Source organism: Hippoglossus hippoglossus, chromosome 4 (assembly GCF_009819705.1).
Source record: "Hippoglossus hippoglossus isolate fHipHip1 chromosome 4, fHipHip1.pri, whole genome shotgun sequence".
In the NCBI taxonomy this organism is placed as follows: domain Eukaryota; kingdom Metazoa; phylum Chordata; class Actinopteri; order Pleuronectiformes; family Pleuronectidae; genus Hippoglossus; species Hippoglossus hippoglossus.
The window spans coordinates 6889521-6917520 of NC_047154.1; the positions used below are offsets into that span (position 1 = coordinate 6889521).

A 28000-nucleotide genomic window follows, 5' to 3' on the forward strand; every position below is an offset into this window, starting at 1 on the left:
CTGACATTGTTTGGCCGTCTCCACCTCCAGCCCCACAGCAGACTGACCAGATTCCTCTCTGACTGTATCCAAGAGCTCGACTGTACAGAAAGTGAACAAATGCTTCATTGTGTGTGATGCACTCTGGACAGGGAGAATGAAGCCCCTCAGAGCTGATAGTCCTCTCACTGTCATGTCAATGCAGAGGAAACACCATGCTTAGACATGCTGGGGCATTGTCCCTTCAAACTTTTACCTCTCAACAACAAACGTCTTCTTTTAAGACGATAACAAACTACACTTAGCTTAGCATCAGTGTCTTATCTCCCAGATAAATCCGGTTCATTGAATAAACCCATGAGTTAACTGGGTTAACTCTGTGTGCGTTGGTGATTCTCACGCTGCGGTTAAAAATGTCAAAGCATTTACTTCTCTGTCACGGACAGTTTTTACACATCACAAAGGCGTGACCAAAAAGACAACTAGCTACGTTGAAACGGACTAATGGTAGGGTTGTTCGTGGTAGCTTTTAGTTAGCAACTAGCCTGGTGTTGATGTTGTACTGTGCAAAGTGCTAATGCTGAGCAGCAGGCTAGCTAGCTAGCAGCAGGAGCAACTTGGTTTAGTTCACCAGCCAGTTGTCAGGTAAGTTATCGGTCAACATGCTAGCGTGATGGCAATGTAAACAGCGCCGCTAGCTAAATGATTATACTACTGCCGCTGAACGATGCTCAGATTGAAGTTGCACGGTAGCTAGGCGATTAACTCACACTAGCAGAGCAGCCAAACTCCTTGGTTAGCATGCTACGGCAGCCAATGCTGGTACCACAGTTGGGAAGCTAACGTTAACCCCGACAGCAAAGTTAATCACGGAACTTGACGCAAGGCAACGTTAACTGCACCCGTTAGCAACCGCCCTGTCCTCAATTACTTGGTTATTCGCGAAGCTGGTGATACTCACAACTTTTGTCTCCTCTCCCCTCACTTGAGCTAGGCAGCTAGCTTGCAGACGCTTTTTTTCACTGCCGAACAAGCACCAGAGTCCTGGCCCTCCTCCATTGGAAGGATTTGCGTAGTGGTGTGATTTTTTTCTGTCCGTCTCGCTGCTGAGAGCAGAGCTCGCCTGTCACAGCCCTGTTTGTCCCGCCTCGGTCGCTGTGATAGGCTGAGACGACGTACGCCCACACGAAACCAGTCTTTCTATTTGACCAAACGCGTGACGATTCCGAGAAAACGACCTGTTGATTGGATGACGTCCCGGGGTGACATTCACATGGGTCCGTTTATTTATGACAACCAGCGTACACCGACACATGCTCGGGGGGGCGGGTGCACGAAGGAGGAAGAACAAGTGTTTTTATTTAAAACAAAAGTGTAGCATGTTTGAGCACAACTTCTAAACAATGAGTGATGAAGAGCGAAACTCTTGACTTTACTATATAATCTATGCTACATTATTAAACAACACAATTTATTATGTTTACAAATTAACAATTATAAGCTTTAAAAGCAATTATTTAAAGAACTAATTTCTAACTCAACACTTGCCACAAATAATAGTTTTAATAATGTCTTTATTTAGTTCACAACTAGTTATCAGGGTATACATTTATATTTATTTAGCTATAATCTAATATAGAAAACCTCAGTTGTCTGTGCTGCATTCACAAAGTTCACTCATACTAGAACCAGACAGGCTGATAAACTGGGTTGGCTTGTCTGTCTTAAGTAAAAATTGGTTCAAATTCCTATTTTAAAGAGATTGGTGACATCATATTTGAGTGAACCAAAAACATGTGGATTTCCATAAGAGTCAATTCACTCACTTTTGTCCCACCTGTAAATACTCCCATTGGATGAAATGGTGCAAACAGTTGGAACTCAGATCCACACAGTTGTTTAGCTTTGGTCCCATGGAATTGCTTAGAAGTACATTGAATGTAAATGTACCATTTGTATCACATGTTACTTAAGTTGAGGGGAAAATAAACAACGTAGAAATCTTGGGGCACACCTTGTTTTGATTTTTAACAGCCTTTATAAAATCCACCCCCTTAAAATCTGTCAAAAGACAAAAAAATATTTAACAACAAAAAAAGACTTTCTTCAAAGCCTTTATTTGTCAAATATGAGCATACATGGAATGATTGCCAACGTTTACTGACAAAAAAACATTTCATGCAGGTTGGTTCTTTGTGTGATATTGTTTATTTGATGATAAACAGTTCAAATCACTCACTGGCAAATAGTGTAAAAAAATTCCTTTGTAAGCAAAATTGTCTTTAGTATTTATTTCATAGTTTAGAAAATAATCAAATGGAATACATTAAAACAGAGCTTTGATTGAAAGGACAATTGCTCCCCCTAGTGGCACGTTGTGCATGGTTTGACAGTATTAATAACATTTAAGTATCAATATAGCTGCTACTGACAGGGCCATGCTGACAGTCAGTCCTCCCATGAGTCTGAAAAATGAAAGGAAAAGCATGAACAGTGTTTTTTCCAGTTATTTTCACATGCATGTGTCTTTATACCAAACTCTTCATTGGAAACAGAGACCAATATATAGTGTAGAATGTATCACCTTTCTTATTAAGACAGATTTTCCTGTTCCTTTACAATTTGCTATTTTACATGTTGTGAGTATGTATAGAAATTTGTAGTAGTTAGGAAAATCCAAATTCAGGCTTCAGAGTTGTGTGCAAGATATGTTTTCATAGCTCTATATGCGTTTAATTTACCTTTAACTTTTCACTTCCTCTGTCGGTGCAGCTTTAGCGGTTTTCTTACATTCTTCACAGACATGGTGGCAGAATCTGTTGGGATAACATCGTGGTCAGGTTTAAGAATATTTATTTTTCCTCATTTTAATAGTTGAATATTTTGTTCAATAATATTTTTCTTTTGTTAGAAAGATGACAAAGTGAAAATATGAACTGAGAAACATGACTTATGACAAATCTAAAGTCCATTCCCAATAACTACGTCAGTGGGAGAATACTGTGGTATCTTTTTATTATTATTTTGCTTTTATCGACCAGAACTTGAATGATAACATAGTTTGTTATTTGACTGGCTATTTTGCAAGTCCCGTCAATAAAGAGCAAAAATTCAAGAATGAAAGCAAATTCTCTGTTATATTGTTTGCTTGTGCCTTTTGGTTATTTATCATTTCATCTTTTTCAAATGTCAATAAAAAAAGTAATTCCTCTTCTAATTACTGGACACGCTCTAAACACAATTGGTGCATATTATTATTAATCGCAATTCCTCTAATACAGCATCACATTTGTGAAGATAAACGTCTGACTTGTCAACCTAATATTAAATAGTATAAATTCAGTGTTTTCCTCACCTGTGTCCAGGACCATGGTTATTGGAAGGTCCTCCCTGCGACCAGGGTCCAAATCCTGGTCGATCCCCAAGATCAAGCTCGTGGAACTTTCCTCGACAAGTTCTAATATAAGATGCTTTCCCCACGGCGTAACCAAGGATCCCAGCAACTGAAACAAACAAAGAATAATAGTTAAAGACCACAGATCTTTGAGGGATTATTAAAAGCACAGCTACAGATGAACTGAAGTTCAGTATACTGTATGGTACACACCTGCTAGTTTTGGAAAGGGACCAAATCGCTTTGATGACTTCCAGATACCTGTATGGAAATAAAATTTGACCGAAATCACATGTGATCATTACAAAAAATGATTGTATTTACATGAGTAAGATTTGATGAAAGTCAGTGCTTTACCATTGTATATCAGCCCACCAGTGACCGCCATGCTGCCCAGGGACAAGGGGAGAGCTAAAGAAAGACAGAAAACAAGGTGAAAAAAGACAACAGTCAGCAGCTGATCAAAAACAAGTATTATCAGACGTCTATCTCAATCAGATTCAAGTTGGTTTCATTACATTCTCTATACTGCTTTCTTGCCTCAAAAAGATAAAAGCAGGTAGAAGTCTGTGTTAAAGAAAAACAGCAACTCTGGGTTCAAGCCCAACAGAGGGCAGCAGCACAATCAGGGCAAATTAAAGGTTACATATTGTTGAAAGTGAAACGTCCATGTCTTATTTGATTATAAAGCAAGTTTAGCATGAAAGTGCGTTGTCTACGGAGAAATGCACAAAGACAGTTTTCAGAAATTGTGTCTTAAAAGGATCTATGGAGAATTTTATAACTTCCCTTGAGTATGGCTCAAAATTCTTCAATAGACATATTTCCAAACATGTCCTGAAGGTATCTAATCAGATTCATGAGGACTGGATGAATCGTTGTTGTGTTAAGTCACGCTAATTTTGACGTTTATTGGTCAATATCTTAAATACTAGATACAATATGAACAAGCCTTTGTCCAATGAGTATCTGTTGAGAATTTGATAACCATTTAGGAGAAGACGTAGAAAAAAAATAAAATCACAATGGTGCAAAATCCATCATGGTGAACTTTTATGTTCCCAGGGGCTTTTTTTTCTTTGCTGTTGGAACAATCTGCCTTCATGGTTTTCTGCCATAAAGGCTTTCTGACTTCAATTTTAATCACAGTTTGGTTAAGTTCAGGAAACAGAACTTGGTTAGATCTTGGTTTGGGTTCAGGGGCGGACTGGGACAAAAATTCAGGCCGGGAATGTGACTCCTTTCCAGGCCACCCTTTTCACACGAAGCACCAGACCTCTAATTTTGTAGGCTAAGCCTATTTGTTGATGTAATGGTTACCAGACTAGTAAACAAGTAGGCGGTGCACTAACTCTCTGCCCTCTGCCATCTTTTCAATGCCGTTATTTTTTCAAGTGCCAGAAGAATCTCCTTCTCTGTTGCCACAACCAAAACAGTGAAAATATGAGACTCTGAGGTGGTGATCTGTCATTGTGAAGTGAAAACAGGGAGTTTCTCAATGACAGTCGCTTTTATATTTTGTTGCTTAAATTTAAGTTTTTCTTCATTATGAAGTTTAATTGATTATTCACACAGTGGTTTTTGAGAAATCATTAACTTTTTAATTCTCAATTTTCTCTGAACTGGTTTCACACACACATTTTTTTTTATCATTCATTTTATCTTTTATTTATCGTAATTCATTCAGTTCAATTAATTTGTGTATTTTAATTAATTCATGCATTAATTCATGCATTTGTTAACTCATAAATTCATTCATGCATTCACACTCTGAAGAAATGTGAGGTCCTGTTTACAACTGCGGCCATGTGGTCCATCGATTGTCATGCCTGCCGCACACTCTATTCGTGGTCTTACGGTAAAAGTACTTCGAGTGGAAAAAGGCCAGAGACAAACGCTGAAAGTTTAATGAGAGTAATTATAGATGTTTGATTAAATTTTCAAACAAGATATATATATATATATATATATATATATATATATATACAGATTTTCTTTAATTTTCTCCAAACTTCTACAGTAAAATCTTCTGAATTGTGACATGCAGATAGTGGGGGTTACAATGAACAAGAGTGAGGTGAAATATCCGTGTCACTTCTCACAGATTATCTAAAAGTAATATTTTTTATGATCAAGTTTTGAGTGCCATAATAAAAAAGTAGCCAAATTTGTCTTTACTTTTCTCAAAACTACTATAGTAAGACCTTCTGAAACGTGACATGGGCCAAGTGGGGGTCATCATGAACAAGAGTGAGGTGAAATATCTGTGAAAGCTCTCAATGATTTAAAAAAACTTATATTTAATATGAGCAATTCATGAGGGTTAGGGTTATGCCATAATGAAAAAGTAGCTAACTTTGCCTTTAATTTTTTATAAAAAACCCATATATAATAGTACATTTCATTATACTTGTTATTGTCTTGTGTGGAAATCACATGAAACATCAATAATAACTTTCAACGTTTTTCTCCGGCCTTTCTTCTTTTTACTGTAAGACCTCAACTAGACACGCTTCAATTGTACTCACAGTGTGAGGAGCACAGCCTTTCCAAAACTGCAGTTTAAGGCCTTAGTTACAGCGCCATCATTTGGCCAATTCTGCCTATGTTTCTTGTGAGGCACTAATACATAATTTCCTGTTGTTGGGCCAGTTGTCATATTTCAAACCAATTTAACGACAGTAACAACGTCAAAACAACACAAAAAACATATTGGTATTACACACTAATATTCACTCAACCGTTAAGACACATTCACATCCTATTATTGATTGATTCCTGCCTTTATTGCCCTGTGCAGAGTTCAATCTGATGGAACTTTCTCCTTTGTTATGGCGAGACTCTACAATTTATCCGCATAAGTCAAGGGTCAGGATACGACTGAGTTCTCATCCAGGAAGTTGTTGCCATTTCATGTTTGTATAAGCGCACGTTGAGAGAAGAAAAGGAACTGGCAGCTGGCAGCGAGTGAAAGGACGGGTATAGAGGCTTCAGACAATTAATTGTTGACAGAAAAAGCAGGGAGGTTTTTCAGTTCTTAGCTGGATAACCAAGCTCGCTCCTGTAGCTTCTGCCTACAACCCAGACTGTTTTCTGTTCTTGCTTCAGTATCTGCTCTGACAGTAGAGCTGTGTAGGTGTGTAGAGGCGTATCTCTGAATCTCTTGTGATTTGCTGAAGCAGGTTTTTCAAAGGATTTTTTTAGGTGTCTGGGTTTAACTGACTTCAGGAAACTTGCGGCGTCGCTCCAACTAAACAAGAACCAATTCACAACAAAGGATTGAAGACAGCTATAGAGAATTGACTCAGTGAATGAACACACTTTATAGGAGTGGACATGAGATTAACTGGCCAAAGGCTGAATTCCACAGAGAAAAATGTAAACACAATGCGACATGTGGGTGTTGATAAATGAGCCCTACCCTGATGACTTACAATACGTGTGGGTGGATGTATCCAAGCCAGCCATGCAGTGTGGTATAGGTCATATGACAGATTTGTTGGCTTCCTGAGTTTCTTCTTTATAAGAAGAAAATGATATAGAGGTATGAGTGTATACTGAACAACTTAAAGAGTATACCTCTGTACCAGAAGCTCTCCTCTTGGCATTCTTTCCACACCTTTCTCACATCCTCTCCATGAATGTGACGATCACTCAGAGGGCACTGCAGTCAGGTTAGGTGAGGAAAGGTAGTTTGACATATTCAACACTTTTCATAGATGAAACCATTTCAAAGTTATTTACATTAAAACCAATATTTAATAAAAAGAATAGACTATAGGTGAAAAAATTGTATATGACATGATAGATATGATATCTGGCTCTCATGTATGTCATTCTATACAAATCCTCTCACCTTCCACTCCCCTTTCACTGCAGCTGCTGCTTCCTCTGTCCTCACTGTTGTAGGTTGTGCAGAACTCATGGTGCAGGAGTTTACAGAAACCTCCTCTGGACCTGTACGGTGAAACTTTACCAGGACAGTGCTACTCCCTCTCAACGAGCCTCAAGTCTCTACCAGCTGTAATTGCTCCTCCCTGGTTCATACATTTATAACTCCGCCTCCACTTGAAAAAACCACATGCCAGAGGCCCTGTCGTCAAAAGGCTGTTTCAACTTGAAATAAATGAGGTTCTGGGTAATAGCAAGTGTTACAATGTAGTTTTGGGCAGAAATATAAATAATAAAGAATAGAATATTGTTTAAATTGTCAAAAGCTGTGCTCGCACAAATAAAATGACGCACATTAATTCTTGCAGTTCCAGTTAGGCTAACTTTGGTCTAGTTTCTGCACCCTTAAGTGAGACACACCTTTGTTTGGAGTAGTCGTTTATTTTACACTGGTTTTGTTAAACAAGTGGTTCATTTATTCACATGAGAAAACCCAAGCAGGGTGGTCATATCGCATGTATGAATCAATGGGAATAGCCATTATAAATAAAAGCTTTCAATTAAAAATGGTGATATCAGAGCCACAACCTCCAATACAGGAACAGATGTTTTTTAAGAGGAAAATCCAAGTTTCACTGTTAATGAGAGAACAATTATGACAATAGATACTGTCAGTCAATCAAGAGCCATGACCTCATTACACACTGCACACAAATACATTTTAAAACAAATTAAAGATATGAAAAATAAAATCATGCCGACATTATTCCCAAGAAATAATCTTTACTTAAGTACACATAATACTATTGAGGAAAAATGCCACTATAAGTAAAACCATTACAATTTTTACTCAAGTTCGAAAATATCAGCAAAATATTATTTATCAAAAGTAATGCAGAATGACCCTGTTAAATCTTATTTTGTTGAAAGATATAATAGTAGATTGTGTGTCAATATGTGAGCAGCTCTGTAATGTTGTAGCTAGTCAAGGTAGTGCTAAGCTTGTACAGTGTTTTGGGTCATTTAATCTATAAAAATGCCTCTTATTTATGACAACATATTTTGTCAGATAATTGTGGATTGGAGTAAAAGGCACAATATTTCACGGTGAAACGTAATGGAGTACAAATACAAAAACAATTAATTATACAAAGTATAAATAAAGTACCTCAGTACTTACTTACTTAAACTTACTTCTGAGCAGTGCTGCAATTGTAAAAAGGCAACAACAGGTACAGCAGAAGAAACAGTGATAACAACAAAGTAAGGAGAGAGCAGTGATAACAGCCAGAGCAGTGTATACACCATACAGCAGACACTTCAACCAACTCTACACTGACTTATTACACTGGTTATATACATTTACTGAAGCCATATCTATTTACTTCCACAGGGACTTGGACCTGCCCGCCTTCACCAGTGGATGTAGTATATCACGCTGTTCACTCATCCATGTTACTTGGCCTTATCTCAGAGATAACTCTATTGTGAGAGCATTTCCCGAAAGACCAAAGATGTAATTGAATAAACTGTCTAGCTGCATTTCTGTTTTGATTTGTTTGTTTTGTTTTGTTAAAGTTACATTTTCTTTCGATTGGCTGTCCTGTCAACACTTTGTTATATACCTGAACATTGTAAATCAATTCCTGTAGCAGGTCATGTTCCGAGGAGGGTGAACTGGTGTTACTGACACTCACAATCAGAGATGTAGGTTACTGCGGACACATCCAACTCATCTCGATTTAAATGATTTCATATTACGATTGAGGAAGCGCCAGTGATGCTGTGTGAGAGTTCGTTTTGTTTCATGAGCGCGACTCTCAGTCACGTGACGAACGGAGCTCACGGTTGAACTTGTCCCTGAAGCAGTATTTGGGACAGGACCTGTGGAAACACTCTGGACCTCCAGCAGAGCAGCGAGCACACAGGGACTCATCTCTGGAGGGAATATCACACACTGTTGAAGTGTCACAACTCACATCACCACCGGGATCGCCGCACTCACCTGCACCAACCCCCGCCCGCCTGCCGGACACCAAACGTACCCAAACAGCGGTGGTCGAGGTATCACTGAATCCACCAATCGCATCGCATCGTGGGCTGGCTCCAGGCTTGCACGAGGAAATGCTGTGGATTGACGTGCCCATAAATATCATCTTGACCAATGAATGGCGAAAGCAGCGCAGCCTGTTTGGGAACTCTGGCCAATCCCATTTGAGCGTAGGAGGGGCCCATTTATTTCCACCTCCCTCTCGTTACATGGCACCGCTGAGGACCAATCAACAACGAGCAAAGGCGGAGACCGAGCGGGCTCCCTTCCAATCGCGATCAGTGGGCGTGGTTTGCGGGGACAAGGCCCGCCTATTGGCCGGTCTGCAGACTTCCCACAGACAGTTGTATGTTTCATAAAAATGCACTCTGATGCGGCAAGTAAGTAGTAACGTTGTACAGGCATTCCTCATCAAACCATACTGCTTATGGCTGCTGCACAGAAACGAGCAGGGAGGCTAACACACGCGCGGTGTTTCCACATCTACTTCTAGCCTGTGGTGGCGTGAGCTGTGATGGAAGCGTATGAATCCCGTGTTATTCGCTGGTTTCTTTGTATTTGCCAGTGCTGTCTTGGGCGACAACAAAGGAGGGATAGCTAGTGTATTATCAGCTGTTTCGGACGTGCTACTTTAGCCACTGGCGTTAGCCTCTAGTTGTTGTTTTTTTTTTGTTTAGCGGTAGCCGTGCTCACTTGAGAGCCGCCGTCATTAGTTAAACCGAGGAGGTTTTCGATGCTAATCGTAGCATTGGGATCTCCGCACTCCTCGTTACTCAGGACCTACTCTGCGGGTCCACTCCAACTTGGCATCACCGTGATTCCACTGTGAATCCCCGAATTTTCTGTTCAGCTGCGGAACACTACAGAGAATGAAAATTGTGACGCAGTTGTGTAAAACATCTTTCATTGCCTGCTGCAGCGGCGCCGCGGGGCTTTGCGGCACCTACTTAAGCTGCCGCAAAACGTATGCGCCACGCTTGTGTGCCAGGAGCCGTATATAGTTAGATTTAAAAATTACAAAACAATGTAAAACGCATTCAATCAGTTGGGGTAAATGTTGCGGGGTAGAGGGGTCAGAAAGAAATAGTTGTTTTGCCAAGGTTTGGGAGTTGTAGTTTAGTGTCGCGGGCACAGACGAGGTTCCAGCGGCCTCCATGGCGGAAGTGGACTACAACGCCCATGCGCCCTGCTCTCCAGATACTTTGTAAACTCTGTGCAAGTTGCGCGTCTGCACTGCTATTTTAGGTATGCAGCTAGTGCTATCTATCCGACTGTGTGTTGCTTTGCCTGCTTGTGGCCTCTAGAAATAAATGAGCCACCTCGGTGTTTGATGACAGCCCCTCCACGACTATGCTTACATGACATTTGGCAACAAGGTAGCGTGCACGATCGGACGGATTTCGAGTTTGCATGTTTATGTCGACTGGTCCGGGGAGTCACTCCCTCATTCGTGTCAGATCTGTTTTTCTGTCCGTTATGAAACGTAAAGCTTCTTACTAGAAACCAGTCGAGAGTCATTTGAGCCCCGTAGAGTGAGTGAAGATTGACACCACAGGTCCTTGTTGGGGCTGTGATAATGTCACCTTCTTGTACCCTTGTGTCAAGCCTGTAAGTTTGATTAGCAGGAGATTGTGTGCTGTGCCTCAGTTTGAATTTTGATCTAATCTTTATTCTTTGTGGAAATAGATTTTCAGCTGAATTCCCACTTGAGTACACTGGCCAGCATCCATAAGATCCACCACACGTTGCACAGGCTGGTAAATGCATATGAGCAGCTTTTATATTTTTATTTGTTTGTCTCGAGTGTGCACCATGTCAACATGTGTCCCGTTCACGAGCTTGTGTGTTTTTTTTACCTATGTATTTGGATAGAACCTGACAGAAGACGTTGGGCAGGATAGCCACCCCTCAGGTGAGACATGTACAACTTCTTGTGTGTTTCCATAGTTAACTCAAAACACAGATCTAGTTTAATAACTGCTGCATTGTACTCCAGCCAAACTGGTGTGTCTTTCTAAATTGGAATGTTACATGAATGTTAGGACAGAGAAAGCGTGCATGTGCCAATAGGTAGCTGCCTTTCATTCTGTCATCCATTTGCTTCCCCAGCTTGTTGCTCCAGAGCCATGCCTCCCAGGAAAAAGAGGAGACCCTCTGCTGGAGATGACATGTCAGCCAAGAAAAGTCGCCAGGACAGGTGTGACATCCCTTTATCAAAGATTAAAGCAAAAATAATCCACACCAGTAGCATAGTAACAGCTCAGTTATGCAGGAGTAACGTGCTCAGAAAGACATTGGTTTGCAGTCAGGAAAAGAAAAACTATAATGGGAAAGTTTTTTTTGAATCACACGACTGCTTTTGAAATTCTGACGTCTGCTTGCAGAACTGCTGCAGAGCTTGAGACTTAACTGTCTTATCATGTGCAGTGTTTTCAGAAAACATGAAACGTCACAAATTCGAGAGGAAGAGACGTTTTCTAGTAAAAGATGCTTGGAGTGGTTCTATGAATATGCAGGTGAGGGGTTAAACTTTAAACATCCCACCTTCTTGGTTTATTCAACATTTAGCCACTGACCAGTGGTGTTGGTTTTGGCTCCATGTGTAAAACTGCTATATGTGGCTTCACACTTGTCTGTCTGAAATAGGCTGTGATGATGTGGTGGGTCCAGAAGGCATGGAGAAGTTCTGTGAGGACATCGGAGTGGAACCAGAGAATGTGAGTAGCTTGTTCTGCGTTTTGGGTTTTGAGATATGTCTCGTGGTTTGGCTACATCTGGTTACATTTTTGCTCAGGTTTTTCACCTTTTGGCTGCTGCTCAGACTAATCATGCCACTTTGAGACTCCATTTTGGCTCTGATAACCTGATAGAAAAGTGTAAAGTTAGCATAGTCAAATAATAAACTCTATATTAACAAAAAAGGGCAGCCCTAGTTTCACTTCAATGTTACTAGTTAGTAGTTACACTGGTGCTTTGTTTCAAAGGTTGTTCAGGTCCTTTGGTTTCTGGGTTTGACTTGTAACAGTTTTGTTAGTTCAGAAGGATTGACAGGTCTTCTATTTAATGATATCTGAAGCTATAAATGTTGTTGACTACTGTGTTCAGGTGGTGATGCTGGTTCTTGCTTGGAAGCTGGATGCCCAGAGTATGGGATATTTTACTCTCCAGGAGTGGCTGAGAGGCATGGGCTCACTGCAGTACGTCACTTAACCTACTTTTTGTCCTTCTGTCGTGATGTTTTCAAGATTGATGGTTGATTTGCTGGGTCTCAAGAAAACGCTTCAGTGTAAAGTCTAAGGCTCTTTTCTGCTGTTGTCAGGTGTGACTCCACAGAGAGGCTGAGGAACTCGCTCGATTACCTGAGATCTGTCCTAAACGACAGCACCAGTTTTAAGCTCATTTATAGATATGCTTTTGATTTCGCTCGGGTGAGTCAAGCAAAATATTCTTTTTATGAGGAAGCTCACAAAGCAACATCCCTAAAACAAGTCCTCTCCAGTTCAGTAGTGAAATCCAGTTGTTTGCTAAGTGTGCCTGATTGAAATTCATGTTTAGTCTTATTTAAGCCAGCGTACAGACCAACCTTGTTATTTTGGGATGGTCAAAATCAGTTTTTGTTTTTTGACTTAGAGTAGAAAAACCTCTTTTCAAGAGTGGAGGCTAGTTACATAATTCTCAATCGTGCATGGTTTTAAATAAAGCTTGTCACACTGTTGAAGTGAATTAAAATACAAATGGTGAATGAAAACATGCCAGAGTGGCTGTGATGACAATGTTATACTTTATTAACAATAATGGCAGTTGGTTAAAGAATTCAGTTATGTGGAGAGGGACTGGGGCAGATTTTCTATTTAAACTGTAATCGACATTTTGCATCAATGTCATAAAATCATGCTCATTTTGGATTTGGACAGGAAAAGGATCAGAGGAGTTTGGACTTAAACACAGCAAAGTGCATGCTGGGGCTTCTTCTGGGAAAGACGTGGCCTCTGTTTCCTGTGTTTAATCAGTTTCTAGAGGTGCGTACCACATTTGGAAATTGTCTCTACAACCTTTTACCAGATTGAAGATACAGTCACGTACCATAGTTGTATGCAATATTGTCTGAAGTCCAGTTTGACCTTGGCCAGGGTTGTTGTAACTATAAGGTTGTGGTGCCATGTTGATGTTAAAAGGTATTCATTTATTTTTCCTCAGCAATCCAAGTACAAAGTCATCAACAAAGACCAGTGGTGCAATGTTTTAGAGTTCAGCAGGACAATCAACCTGGACCTCAGTAACTACGACGAGGATGGTGCCTGTAAGTCAACACGTATCTACACACTAATATGACAAAAGAGCCTAATGTGCATGTTAAGAAAATAACAGTTTTCTAATCTATTATAATTTCTACCTTATCCTTTCGTCAGGGCCGGTTTTGTTGGACGAGTTTGTGGAATGGTACAAGGAAAGACAAATGTCCTAGCCACAGAGCAAAGTGGAGAAATTGAAAAAATATACAACTGTGACAACAACGACTTTGAGAATCAACAACCAATAAGTTAACAATACAAAAATGGTAAGGCAGTGACAGTGGGAGCTTCCTAGAAAAGGAGGGGTTCGGGCTGTGGGGTGGGACCGGGGTGGGGGTGATGGGAGATGGGTTTGCAGCCTGGGTGCATGCTGCCCAGACTGCGGATGCGGGGGGCTGCCATTGTGGAATTATGTTTCCCACCTGAAAGTTGCGTAGCGGGCAAGCTTGCAGCGGTCCCCAGTGGCATTGCTCTCTCTCACTGTGACATGTCATATTGCTGTCTGTGTAAGGATAACATGGAATCATGCATGGATGATGGAAGCAAAATGGTATTGTGTGGGAGGACCACTCCTCAACCCTTATCTGCAGCACAGAGCAACCAACACAAGTGACCATTCATGCATTGTGTCTGAGTCTTAAACAGGGTCACTTTGACCCAGGCACATTTAAATATTATGTATCTGTGCAATGAACTTGAACTTAAGCTTTTCTTTCTGGACGGATGGCACTAACTATTGTTTGTCATATTTTAAGTTGGAGTACTTTTTAAGAAGCACACTGTGTCAAATGGTTGATTGCAGGTTTCTGATGCCTGTGCTGTTTACTGTTGATTTGTGCCAGTGATTTTTGTTCCCCCCCCCCCTCCAGTTTCTGTTCCCTTCTGCTGTTTTGCTTCGGCTAACGCTAACAGGTTGCTAACCCCCCCTACAAAGGCCTCAGACCTCTTAACACCAAACAAAACAGCATTGCTGCTTACTAACTCTTAATACAGTACAGCGGTGAGCCACTAGTGCTCTGATCAGCATTTATTGGTCTGGTGACCAATTTATGTATCTACGTTGTGTAGGTAAGAGTATTATTGTGCCTCAAACCTTGGAAGTCACTTTGTGTCCCACACATGTACCAACAAACCCAAATGTACAGTATATACACGTGTGAAGACACACACACACACACACACACACACACACACGCTCACGCACACACACAGGCACACTTGAGTGGTCAGGGATTATTTCAGGATTAATTCAGACTGTTTGGACTGTGTTATCAGTTGACATAGAAATAGTTGGTGTCCATTTTGTCTTTATGTGATATTTGTTTTGTCTTCCTTAGTCCATTGATAGTTTCAGGTCTCCTCTCTAGTAGGCATCTCTCTCAACACTGACAGTGTTAATGTAACTAAAGTGGAAGACCAGTGACCCTCTCAGGACGAGGTCCTTAAGGCTTGAGTAGTACTGTAGGTTTGCTGAAAGCATTGCTTTGTACCACCCATAGAATCTAATCAAAACAATGGACACTGACAGTTTGGAGCTGTGTGATTATGCTATCCTCTCCTTTCGCCTAGTATAATGTTCTTGTAACACATGTATAAATTTTCGTCTTTGGCTGTTGTGTGATGCTGAATCGTCTGAAGATTTAATATTTGCATGCATGCTCCAACAGAGCCTTTTGTGAATGGATGAGATTTTTTGAAAACATTTTTCAAATGCATTTTTTTGTTTTGTACAGGAATTTGTGCAAATGTTTTGTGCTTGATTTTGATATTCACGACCATGTTCTCCAAATTCTGATGAACAACATGATCGCGTCTATTAAGACCTGGAACACACCTGTAACCTCACGGTGGAACAGGAGTTCCCTCCTGCATTTTCCCACCCATCCTACACATCCTTACACATGCTGCAAAGCCTAAGGCGGCTGCAGCCAGTTCACAGGATCTTATTTTATTTATTAAAAGTTCTGCAACTTTTGCACCACACTGTCACAATTCACATGAAGTATATATGTGAAGATGTACATCAGCTCCCATGTCATTGAAATTCCCTGCACCTGAAACTATATGAAAGCCTCTATTGTCATGACAATACATCAATCATCAGCATAAGTCTAAGATCAAGGTTGTTGTTACCAGAGTTTTCTCCCATGACAATGCAGGAGGATGAACAGCCTTGTCCCAACTGTATATATGTATGTAAACTATGTAAGTGTCTATATGTCTGTTTTCACTATAACCTATGTCTATATACATAAATAAAATGGTTTATTAACTTACTGGCTCTTCTGTCAATAGTTAACCAATAACAAAAAGTACTTTATGTTATTTATTAACTTACTGGCTCTTCTGTCAATAGTTAACCAATAACAAAAAGTACTTTATGCTGTCATTACTGTTGGTATTATTTAGATGAGCCTAATTCTACAAATGAACACTTAACATCACAAAGTGAGACATGGTTTGATTGAGGTGTATTAATAATACAGACACGTTACGATTATATGGACTCTCATTGCAAAATGGATTACAGATACAATGTTGTGCTTTAAAAATGTGATTAACAGAAACGAGAACATGAACAGAAAAGAATAAACATGCTGCTCAAACACTGTGCTCCACAACTACTCCACACATTTTTTTTTGTTTGTTTTTACATTTAATTTCAAGCTTAAATCCTAATCTAATTCAAGACAAAACACCAATGACAATCATTTGTTTGTTTTAGTGGTAAATTCTGTGTTTAACATCACAGATCTTTATGTTTGAGAAGTCAAAATGGAGTGGCAGGTTTTGTGATGTGACACCAAAGTCCGACTCCTCCGCTTTTCTGCAATGCTGCGGGACCGATCTGGTACATTCCCACCCTTGTGTCTTGCAGCCCTACTGCCTCATGCAGTGGAGGTGTTGCTGTAATAGGTGGAGCCCTTTGTGGTGGCTCAGTATCTCTATTGTTATCCCTTCTGTAGCAGCGAATAACATAAAGCAACCTGCAGCAGTTTTCTCAACTGAATAGAGGAAAATTGTATTTGTCAGTTGGCCACAGGTTTGATGTCCTTGCAAACCCTTTAAAGTTAAAACTGGTGTAACCTTGTGAACCACGGCACTACGTAGGAGAAGATCATCTAAACAGCATCTTTATCTTTATCTTCTGTGTCCCACTGAAGTCTCTTTGATGAAATAGCTTTTAAGGCACCAAGGCCTTTCTTTTCCTTCCAATCCTCAGACCTAAAAATCTCATTTTTGCTTCTGCTTGTGTTGTCAAATTTGTCCAGAGATCTGCTGGATGCAACAGAAACCCTACTGGCAGTAGGATGTGAAAATATATGCCTCAGAGACTCGTATACTTTCACTCTGTCCTGTTTTATTTTATCAGGGGAGTCAGGTGGGTTCCGCTGTGGAGGAGGTAAGCCTAAATCCAAAGGTCTACTCGCACTGGAAAAGTCAGGTAGATTTCGACCGATGCCCTTCCACCTTATGTCGGGTGACAGTTCCACGTCTAAGGTGCTGTGCTGCTCGATGCTGGAAACTCCCCATGGGGATAGAGATGCACTTCTGTCACCCACTCTATGGGATAGACCTGCTTGTGCAACAGGATGGTCTGAAGTGTGACTTCTGCCACTGGAAGAGAAAGAATTGCGTTGCCTTGGAGCTTTGATAATTGAACGTTTATAAGCGATTTGAGAGTAATCGTCATCTGTCATTGCTGACATATTAGATGAATGGATGCTTTGTTTTGCAGAGTATCCTGTCACCTCATTGTCGCTCTCGCTGCTGGAGGACGAGGAAGTATTTGGCTCTTGTGATGGTGCCTTGATATTCAGATGCCTGTTAATGCGTGGGACACCAGGTTTCAGTTCAGGAACAGTGTGGTCTGTCTCATCCTCACTGCTGCTGCTGGAGAAGGATTCTCTTTGCAGCGGAGCTCTGATGTCCAAAGCCCTTTTGACTTTAGGGATATTTGTGAGACTCAGATGAGGCCACATCGAGTCAGACGCGTCTCCCTCTTCTGATGCTTGGCTTTTGAGCTCTACCCCAGCCTTCCTCTCCACCTGAGTTCCACTGCGTGACTCATCAACAGCATGGGTCACAAGTAAGGAGGTGCGATTCTGGGGAGCTGCCACGTCTGGGACAACACTCAGCTGAGATGTTCCCCTCCACGTGTAATCTGCGTATTCTGTTGAGATACCCTCACTCTCACTGCTGGATAAGGAATCAGACTGTTGATGTAATGGCGGAGTACCAGGAGCCTTTTCACGGACCTTTGTGTCCAAGTACCTTCCAACACGTGGAGTGCCAAAACCAGTCAGCGGGGTATCTGGGTTTGACTTTTCCTCAGTAACCTTTACTAAGTTCTTCTTTAATCTAGTTCTGCTACTTTTATTTCCAGTCCCACTTTCACCCGTATAAGAGGAGGGCGAGTCAGGTAAAGGTGACGTGGGCAGGTTTGGTGGTACATTTGTATGTGATGTGATATCAAGACGCTTTCTGAAGCGGGAGACGCCAAGATTCATGGTGTTCCACCTTGACTGAAGCTCTGGGTTTATCTCTGGTGCTGGGCTGATGTTGTCATTTGTTGGTTTGTCCCTCAGGTCATCTGTAATAACCGTATACTTTTCTAATTTGATAATGTGGTCTGTCTTTGGTCCTCTGATATTTAAACGCCTGTTTATCGGGGAGAAACTTTTATTCATGTCAGGAAATTGTGTCCCTGGTTGATCATTTGTAATCCCCACAACAGTACTTTCACTGTCACTATTGTCACTGCTGGAAGACGACTCAGTTGAAGGTGAGTGTGTCTTAATATCTAGGTGCCTTTTGACACAAGGAGTGCCTCTGAGACCTAATTCAGGCCATCTTGGATCTGGATGTGGTTTTATTGTCATTGTTGGTTTGCTTATATCTTCAGTATACTCGTCTTGCTCAACTGAGCGGCTTGATGAGTAATGGGGACTGATTTTGTTGGCTTCCTTTATCTTTCCTTCCACTGTATGATTTGTACTCTCATCACTTAACGATTTAGGAGGTGATGATGGGGCTTTGATGTCCAAACGTCTCTTTATTCGAGTAATATTGTTAAGATTTACAGCAGACCCCAGTGGATCAGAACTTACTGTTTCAGATTCTTGCAATGGAAATGTTGAAAGATTGACCTTGCCCTGTTCATGTTTCTTTATCGGAACAATATCAACCTTCCCTGGCCTCTCTTTGTGATGTGTAATTTCTTCCTCATTGTCACTACTAGAAGACGAATTAGAGTGTAGAGATGGTGCTTTGATATCGAGACGCCTCTTGATGGTAGGGATATTTTCAAGATCTAGGGCAGGCCACCCTGCATCTGGATCATGAGTTGCTGTTTGAGATTTTTTCAAAAGAAGCCCTGAATGGTCAACCTTCTGTGGTCTCTTCTTCTCTGTGTGACCTGTTGTTTCATCCTCACTGTCACTACTAGGAGATGAATCAGGAGGGGGTGATGGTGCTTTGACATCCAGACGCCTCTTGATGGTAGGGATATTTTCAAGATCTAGGGCAGGCCACCTTGCATCTGGATCATGAGTTGCTGTTTGAAATTTTTGCAATGGAAGCGTTGCATTGCCTACCTTCCCAGGCCTCTCTTCAGCATGTGTTGTTTCATCATCACTGTCACTACTAGAAGACGAATCAGGAGGAGGAGATGGTGCTTTAATATCTAGATGCCTCTTGATTGTAGGAATATTTTCAAGATCTAGGGCAGGCCACCCTGTATGAATATTATGACCTAATGTTTGAGATTTTCTCAATGGAAGATTTACAATATCCACCTTCCCTGGACTCTCTGTGTAATATTTTGTTTCATCCTCACTGTCACTACTAGAGGATGAATCAGGAGGGGGTGATGGTGCTTTGACATCCAGACGTCTCTTGATGGTAGGGATATTTTCGAGATCTAGGGCAGGCCACCTTGCATCTGGATCAAGATTTGTGGTTTGAGATTCTTTCAAAAGAAGCCCTGAATGGTCAACCTTCTGTGGTCTCTTCTTCTCTGTGTGACCTGTTGTTTCATCCTCACTGTCACTACTAGAGGATGAATCAGGAGGGGGTGATGGTGCTTTGACATCCAGACGTCTCTTGATGGTAGGGATATTTTCGAGATCTAGGGCAGGCCACCTTGCATCTGGATCAAGATTTGTGGTTTGAGATTCTTTCAAAAGAAGCCCTGAATGGTCAACCTTCTGTGGTCTCTTCTTCTCTGTGTGACCTGTTGTTTCATCCTCACTGTCACTACTAGAAGATGAATCAGGAGGGGGTGATGGTGCTTTGACATCCAGATGCCTCTTGATGGTAGGGATATTTTCAAGATCTAGGGCAGGCCACCTTGCATCTGGATCATGAGTTGCTGTTTGAAATTTTTGCAATGGAAGCGCTGCATTGCCTACCTTCCCAGGCCTCTCTTCAGCATGTGTTGTTTCATCATCACTGTCACTACTAGAAGACGAATCAGGAGGAGGAGATGGTGCTTTAATATCTAGATGCCTCTTGATTGTAGGAATATTTTCAAGATCTAGGGCAGGCCACCCTGTATGAATATTATGACCTAATGTTTGAGATTTTCTCAATGGAAGATTTACAATATCCACCTTCCCTGGACTCTCTGTGTAATATTTTGTTTCATCCTCACTGTCACTACTAGAGGATGAATCAGGAGGGGGTGATGGTGCTTTGACATCCAGACGTCTCTTGATGGTAGGGATATTTTCAAGATCTAGGGCAGGCCACCTTGCATCTGGATCAAGATTTGTGGTTTGAGATTCTTTCAAAAGAAGCCCTGAATGGTCAACCTTCTGTGGTCTCTTCTTCTCTGTGTGACCTGTTGTTTCATCCTCACTGTCACCACTAGAAGATGAATCAGGAGGGGGTGATGGTGCTTTGACATCCAGACGCCTCTTGATGGTAGGAATATTTTCAAGATCTAGGGCAGGCCACTTTGCATCTGGAGCAAGATTAGCTTTTTGAGATTTTTTCAAAAGAAGCCCTGAATGGTCAACCTTCTGTGGTCTCTTCTTCTCTGTGTGACCTGTTGTTTCATCCTCACTGTCACTACTAGAGGATGAATCAGGAGGGGGTGATGGTGCTTTGACATCCAGATGTCTCTTGATGGTAGGGATATTTTCAAGATCTAGGGCAGGCCACCTTGCATCTGGATCAAGATTTGTGGTTTGAGATTCTTTCAAAAGAAGCCCTGAATGGTCAACCTTCTGTGGTCTCTTCTTCTCTGTGTGACCTGTTGTTTCATCCTCACTGTCACTACTAGAAGATGAATCAGGAGATGGTGATGGTGCTTTGACATCCAGACGCCTCTTGATGGTAGGAATATTTTCAAGATCTAGGGCAGGCCACTTTGCATCTGGAGCAAGATTAGCTTTTTGAGATTTTTTCAAAAGAAGCCCTGAATGGTCAACCTTCTGTGGTCTCTTCTTCTCTGTGTGACCTGTTGTTTCATCCTCACTGTCACTACTAGAAGATGAATCAGGAGATGGTGATGGTGCTTTGACATCCAGACGTCTCTTGATGGTAGGGATATTTTCAAGATCTAGGGCAGGCCACCTTGCATCTGGATCAAGATTTGTGGTTTGAGATTCTTTCAAAAGAAGCCCTGAATGGTCAACCTTCTGTGGTCTCTTCTTCTCTGTGTGACCTGTTGTTTCATCCTCACTGTCACTACTAGAGGATGAATCAGGAGGGGGTGATGGTGCTTTGACATCCAGACGTCTCTTGATGGTAGGGATATTTCCGAGATCTAGGGCAGGCCACCTTGCATCTGGATCAAGATTTGTGGTTTGAGATTCTTTCAAAAGAAGCCCTGGATGGTCAACCTTCTGTGGTCTCTTCTTCTCTGTGTGACCTGTTGTTTCATCCTCACTGTCACCACTAGAAGATGAATCAGGAGGGGGTGATGGTGCTTTGACATCCAGACGCCTCTTGATGGTAGGAATATTTTCAAGATCTAGGGCAGGCCACTTTGCATCTGGAGCAAGATTAGCTTTTTGAGATTTTTTCAAAAGAAGCCCTGAATGGTCAACCTTCTGTGGTCTCTTCTTCTCTGTGTGACCTGTTGTTTCATCCTCACTGTCACTACTAGAGGATGAATCAGGAGGGGGTGATGGTGCTTTGACATCCAGATGTCTCTTGATGGTAGGGATATTTTCAAGATCTAGGGCAGGCCACCTTGCATCTGGATCAAGATTTGTGGTTTGAGATTCTTTCAAAAGAAGCCCTGAATGGTCAACCTTCTGTGGTCTCTTCTTCTCTGTGTGACCTGTTGTTTCATCCTCACTGTCACTACTAGAAGATGAATCAGGAGATGGTGATGGTGCTTTGACATCCAGACGCCTCTTGATGGTAGGAATATTTTCAAGATCTAGGGCAGGCCACTTTGCATCTGGAGCAAGATTAGCTTTTTGAGATTTTTTCAAAAGAAGCCCTGAATGGTCAACCTTCTGTGGTCTCTTCTTCTCTGTGTGACCTGTTGTTTCATCCTCACTGTCACTACTAGAAGATGAATCAGGAGGGGGTGATGGTGCTTTGACATCCAGACGTCTCTTGATGGTAGGAATATTTTCAAGATCTAGGGCAGGCCACTTTGCATCTGGAGCAAGATTAGCTTTTTTAGATTTTTTCAAAAGAAGCCCTGAATGGTCAACCTTCTGTGGTCTCTTCTTGTCTGTGTGGCCTGTTGTTTCATCCTCACTGTCACTACTAGAGGATGAATCAGGAGGGGGTGATGGTGCTTTGATGTCTAGACGTCTCTTGATGGTAGGGATATTTTCAAGATCTAGGGCAGGCCACCTTGCATCTGGATCAAGATTTCTACCTTTATTATGTTTCACTTTACGGTCTGTGATTTCTGCTTCACTCTCGCTGCTGGAAGACGATGAATATGCCGCAGGTGGTGAAGGTGCTGTGGGATCGAGACTCTTACCAAAACTGGTAACACCCAAACTGACCCCACGCCACTTTGACCGTGGCATGGGTTTAATTTTCTCTCTTGTATCTCTCTCCCCTGCAACTATCCTGCTGCTTGGCTTATAATATTCTGTCACCTCTTCTTTTTTTACTTTTTCATTGACCGTGTTCTGCATTTGCGCACTGTCGCTGGATTGAGAGGAAAGGGTTTGCTCTGGTCTCTCTGCAGGCCTTAGTGTGTCATGTGGGTAATTACCCTGATTAAATCCCATTGGAGGCCTGCTTGTGAGCTCAGATTTATTGTGGTTGTTTTCTGTAGCTTCTTCCTCCTGGTCTGGGTTCACGGTGTATTGCGTAGGCTCATCCTCACTGAGAGATGAGCTGCAGCTGGACACATCATCCCTGCTTTGGATGTCTGAAGTGGGCAGCACTTTACGTTTTGAATCATTAAAAGAACCGAACAAACTGCTGGACCTCGCTGAATTGCTTCCAACTGAATCACTAAAATCAAATTGTTCTTCATTCCCCTGCGCATGTGGTGACCAATCTGCAAAGGGCACAGAAGAGAATTCTGGAATTTCACTTGTCCTCTCGATGGATAATTCTTCCACTTCTACTATTTCAGATGTTGAGGAATCAGCTCCCTGCTGTACAGAGTCTTCTGCCCGCTGCAGAGACTCGGCTGATGTGTGGTCTCTCTTGTTCATTTGATCCTTTTTTAATTCTCTGTCAGATAGTGAAGAATCTGAGCATGAAGACAAACTTCTCTCCTCCAGCTTTTCAGAGTCCGGGACGTCGTCAAACTGCACTTTGTGTTTGCGTCTTGTATCAGTGGTGCCTGAGATGTCTCTTGCATCTCGCTGGTTATTTTCTGGATTTATCTGTCTTGAGCCGTTTTCACTTCCTGAGTCTCCAGCTGTGTGCTCATCCTCCTCAGTCTTTGCTGCTTCTACGCTTTGCTGATTACCACTGGCTACGGTATCATAATATTCTACATTAATATCTTCTCCAATGTTGACGGTCGTAAATGTGACTCTCCTTTCCCTGTGAGTTACGATGTCTTCTGGTTCCTCACCTTCGGAGTAGGCTTCATTTTCATATTGTCTTTGTTCTGCAGATGAGACAGAGTTGGTTGCAGATTTGCTTCTCTTTTTAGTGACCTTTGCGCAAAGAACATCAATAAAAGGTCTTGCTAAGACCCCAAGGATAAAGGCTATCAGAAACGTAATGAAAACTGACAGACACACTGCCAGAGTCAGGTCACACTGTGTAGCTCTCTGATTCCTTTCTTGACCTATCCTGTTTGTGGTGATTTGGGGGATAACTTGTCGGCTACTTCTGGGCAAACTTCTTGTTTTTCTTCTTGCATGTTCTACTCTACTGATTTGAAGGTTAAAAACAGAAACAACCTCATGGTCTTCAGTCATACACACATATAGTCCTGTGTCTTTCTCAGTGACGTCACCGATGAACAGAGAAGCCTGAGGTCCACTCACAGATTCTTGACCACTGGGCGTCAACCACGAGGAATCTACAGAAGAGACAACATTAACATGTAGTCCGGTTTTACCTCCATTATTATATATGTAAGCTATTACATATGCTATTTTATACTTTTGACTTTGTTACCTTGTTTAGAGCAAGACAGAAGTATCTCAGAGCCACTGTAGACCGTCACATCTCGATGGAGCTCTGGACTGTTTTCAGTACCAAAACAGTTTAGGTCATCCTCCTCCAACTGTAGCAGGTCTTTGCCTGAGAGGACAGATGGGAAAGCACACACCACGCCCCAGGTCTGCAGGCCTCTGTTGCTGTCATAGGCCATAAGCCTTCTTAGACTGCGCATGCTGCAGTCACACTGCCACCTGTTCCCATCCAGCCTAACATCTGACCCAATGTTACGCAGGGAGAGGTACATCGAAGGATGGAGGTTGGTCAACATGTTGAAGCTCAGATCAAGGACCTTTGAGGAGTAGAAAAACATGGACATATGGCAGATGAGACCAAATTTGATTGCTAATACATTAATAGATTTAAGCTACATAGTCTTTTAAATAGAATACTTTTCCAAAAATGTACCAATTTGACATCACGTCATGGTTAGAAGAACTGAATATTCTGTGAATTTTTGCAAGTTGGATTATGAGGGAACAATATCAAATTATGGGAAAAAATGATATGCTATATATCATTCCTCAACTTAAAAACAGCAAACTTCCATCTTACTCTGAGCTGGGCTAAATCCTGGAACATCTGTGGATGGAGATTCGTGATGAGGTTATGTTTTAGGTGGAGCTCTTTTAGCTGTCGAAGATGTCTTAGTTCTCCTGGTCGTAGAGTTGAGATCCTGTTGAAGGAGAGCTGCAGAACCCATAAGGATGCACTACCTTCCAGCCCTGGATGACAGAAAATAAGGGCTGTAATATGACTTCAACAATGACCACGAAGGGGTGGCTCCTGAAGGGAGACATTGACCATGTGTTACAGGTTTTCAGTGATAACAGGTCTCTTTATCTCTGTTGCTCAACATCTGTCAATGTGATTTGCAAGGAGAAAACTACATTTTGAAGTATAATATTGATTTGTTAACATTCCCACAGTGTTTCAATGCTGAGATTCGGGACTCCATGTGTGGTCTTGATAGTGAATAGTGTAAACTTCCCAAATCAATGAACACCCCCTTCCCTAGAATATGAATCCAAACTTGTCTGGCTTATTTTCCGTGTAAACACTTTTACAATGCGACTAATTAGGGGCTGAGAATTTTTTGCAAGGAGCCCATTCTGTCTTATCCTTTTCACTCGCCTGAGATAATCTCCGTTAGTCTTCTGGGCTGGAGTCAGCCACTGTGAGTCTGGGCTTCATTAGAGAGGCACTGAGGGTTCTGTGAGCTGAATACCAAACAGGAGAGAAGTCTATGACTGTCAACACAGCTCTTTCTCAGTAAATGGGCTGTCCACACATGCCTTTAGAAGAACCATAGTGGATATGTTTCTTTGCAACACACTCTGCTGTTGAACCAAGCAGAAGGAATGCTGTGAAATGACACGATGCAGGGGAAAGCTTGAATGTTGCATTGGATGTTTACCCCTTTCGTTGAGCCACTGGAATGTCAATAAAAGCTGTGACTGGCTGACAGCTGTACGGTGTCATTATCTTGGGAGGTTTTATCATTTCTGAGTAGAGCGCAGTACTAAAGATAAGGGATATCAACAAGAGGGTTTGTTTTAAAGTGAAAATAAAACGAACAGTAACAGCAATGCACACAGCTCACACATTTATTCTTCCATAATGAGCACATTATTAGACCTCAGCCCATGCACACTAACATTTTAACCAGAATGTTGTTGACAGTGTGGTTGTGAGGTTGTCATGGACATTCCTCAATGACATTCCACAGGACAATTTAAGTTGTACATTATGAATGTTGTGCAACTTCCCTATCAGAGGCACTGCTTTTTATGACCCGCAAAGGGAATGTAAAAAAAAAAAAGGGACATTTATGTGTCATTTATGTGATCAGATCTTATGGGCCAGTGATAAACAACCTGGGGTCCAGACCCATTGGTCAAAAAATGATAATGGAATAGGTAAGAACACAATAAACGTTCTGCTACATAAAGTTAAATTAATCTATTTATCTTTAAACTTTGATTTGTTTGTAAAATTTAGATTGTTTAACTCTTCATGCTCTGAAATTTTAGTCAGACAACACTGAATCTGAATCTAAAAAACTCATACATCAAGTGTGTGTGTCACTCTTGTCTACCTTTACATTACATTAGAGAAACTACAGTAAACGTATATAATGGGCACACACTCAGAAAATAAACATTTAATATAACTTTAACCTTAGATCACACAATGAATAAGTTAATACACAATGTTGTTTTATTATAGCTACATCTGTTTAATAGCAATAGTTACAAACTGAGTTTTTATATGCAAAATACGATTTGCTTATCAATATGATGTTGAGTTGTAGATAAAACTACCCCATAAAACAATCACAATTTGCCCCACCTCTAAAACTAATGCACATTAGTAATAATGATCCAGTTATACTGAGCAACACTGTAACACTGGCAGGAGCCTTTCTAAGGAAACTTCAGTTTTGATATTTCAGGTTATTTCTTTTTAGAAATACTCGCGTTCTTTTACTTCACACTACATGTTTGAGTTAAGGCTTTTTATACTGTGTTATAGCTACATTAACTTTAGGAAAGTGTCTTAATACATCCACACGGGTAGATGAAAATTGTGATGTCACAGATCAAAGTACAGATCAGAGTATTAATGAGCGGAATATCCTGAATATGTGATTAACAACTGACATGTAAATGTATGTACTGTATGTATGAAAATGATATATCATGATATGTTAGCCAACCAACAGTGTATAGGTTTGGATTGTCATACATTTGCTCTGCAGACTGGAAGCAGTGGTTATTATGCTGTTCATGTTCTGCGACAGTGGTTTAAATATGGGTGTATGACTGTATTAGACTCACCCTCTGGGAGTTGCATCAGCTGATTCCTCTCAACAGATAGCAGCTGCAGGGCTGGGGCCCAAGACACACATCTGCGTCTTCTCGAGGGTCCCAATTGTCCTGAATGTCTACCTCTGACAGATTGGGTTCCCAGGTTTATGTATACGCAGAGAGACAAGCGTGTGATAGTGTTGTTTTCCAGCCATACATTCCTGAGGTTACGATATGGCCGGTGGAGTGTAACAGTATCGAGGCGATTTTGAGACAAGTCCAGCTCAGTGACGGAATCTTGGATGTGCTGCGGCACCGAGGAGAGGCCAGAGGACGAGCAGTTCAACAGGGGAGCTCCCTGACAGGTGCACGACTCGGGACAGGCCGGTGGGGGAGAGGAGCAGTGGAGGCCAGGGGAGACGAGGAGCAGCACCGCAACCAAGAAGGGCCCCTGTACCACTGCCATCACTTGCCGGACCCAAAAGTACACATTGATCATTAATGTCAATGAAGAGAATTGACAAAAACATTTTTAAAAAACAGTTTTTCCATTAAAATGTAACATTATCAGTTTATACAATCCTCAAATCATCTAAAAATCATTAAATGCTCAACTTAAAAATTGTACAACATTACAGTCAAAAAACATCAGACTCACCCGTGTGTCCACTCTTCTCTAAGCTGACAGGAAACCTTGTGCCTCTTCTTAAACCCAGGCTGCTGTCAGTTTATTAACTTGGACTGTCTCCACCAGTTTCTGATCAAAGTCTGAACACATATTTTGCTGCGTCTAGTTTAACAAGCCCGTGCCCGAAGACACCACTCTGTGATTCATTCAATCATTTACATGTGTAGTTAATGTCTCACTGTCATTGTTTTCTGCTATAAGTTATGACAGACAACCGATCCTGAAGATTTATGACGAAGAGAACCGTGCCCTTGCTGTACACATGCTACAAGATGATAAAACAGC

The 28000-nt window shown here is 41.5% G+C and overlaps 5 protein-coding genes across 12 annotated transcripts in view; 1 reads left to right on the forward strand and 4 right to left on the reverse strand.

Moving 5' to 3' along the window:
- The window catches only part of fryl (furry homolog, like), a 70570-nt gene extending 69456 nt beyond the window's left edge, over nt 1-1114 (reverse strand). Inside the window, exon 1 of one of the 2 annotated variants that reach the window (XM_034583747.1) lies at nt 941-1088. The gene's annotated coding sequence lies outside the window, so the exon portion shown is untranslated. Of the gene's footprint in view, nt 1-940 lie in introns of both variants that reach the window. The other variant, XM_034583748.1, reaches the window with a different exon arrangement.
- A 962-nt stretch (nt 1115-2076) lies between these two features.
- On the reverse strand, nt 2077-7395 carry ociad2 (OCIA domain containing 2). Its single transcript, XM_034583845.1, has 7 exons — nt 7230-7395; nt 6953-7037; nt 3731-3784; nt 3587-3634; nt 3335-3482; nt 2721-2795; nt 2077-2444 (listed from the first exon to the last, which is right to left on the reverse strand). Exons 1-6 carry the CDS (start codon nt 7296-7298, stop codon nt 2723-2725), a joined length of 477 nt encoding a protein of 158 aa, XP_034439736.1. The 5' UTR covers nt 7299-7395; the 3' UTR covers nt 2077-2444; nt 2721-2722.
- A 2205-nt stretch (nt 7396-9600) lies between these two features.
- On the forward strand, nt 9601-15882 carry dcun1d4 (DCN1, defective in cullin neddylation 1, domain containing 4 (S. cerevisiae)). 7 transcript variants are annotated; one of them, XM_034582387.1, is made up of 11 exons: nt 9601-9694; nt 11001-11071; nt 11187-11226; nt 11424-11511; nt 11742-11830; nt 11961-12031; nt 12420-12511; nt 12634-12742; nt 13229-13333; nt 13512-13614; nt 13724-15882. In XM_034582387.1, the coding sequence occupies exons 1-11, from the start codon at nt 9676-9678 to the stop codon at nt 13777-13779; spliced, it is 843 nt and encodes a 280-aa protein (XP_034438278.1). In that variant the 5' UTR covers nt 9601-9675; the 3' UTR covers nt 13780-15882. The 7 variants fall into 7 exon arrangements, with proteins under 7 accessions (XP_034438278.1, XP_034438283.1, XP_034438279.1 ...); XM_034582389.1 differs by lacking the exon at nt 9601-9694 and adding an exon at nt 9701-10922 and having other exon boundaries at nt 11699-11830; XM_034582393.1 differs by lacking the exon at nt 9601-9694 and adding an exon at nt 9701-10922.
- Nucleotides 15883-16728: 846 nt separating this feature from the next.
- LOC117760533 lies at nt 16729-21299 on the reverse strand. The gene is made up of 3 exons (XM_034583640.1): nt 20159-21299; nt 19751-19957; nt 16729-19141 (listed from the first exon to the last, which is right to left on the reverse strand). The coding sequence occupies exon 3, from the start codon at nt 18487-18489 to the stop codon at nt 16729-16731; it is 1761 nt and encodes a 586-aa protein (XP_034439531.1). The 5' UTR covers nt 18490-19141; nt 19751-19957; nt 20159-21299.
- Nucleotides 21300-24088: 2789 nt separating this feature from the next.
- LOC117759894 (leucine-rich repeat and immunoglobulin-like domain-containing nogo receptor-interacting protein 3) lies at nt 24089-27811 on the reverse strand. Its single transcript, XM_034582384.1, has 3 exons — nt 27058-27811; nt 24773-24942; nt 24089-24509 (listed from the first exon to the last, which is right to left on the reverse strand). Exons 1-3 carry the CDS (start codon nt 27524-27526, stop codon nt 24150-24152), a joined length of 999 nt encoding a protein of 332 aa, XP_034438275.1. The 5' UTR covers nt 27527-27811; the 3' UTR covers nt 24089-24149.
- Between the last annotated feature and the right edge of the window lie 189 nt (nt 27812-28000).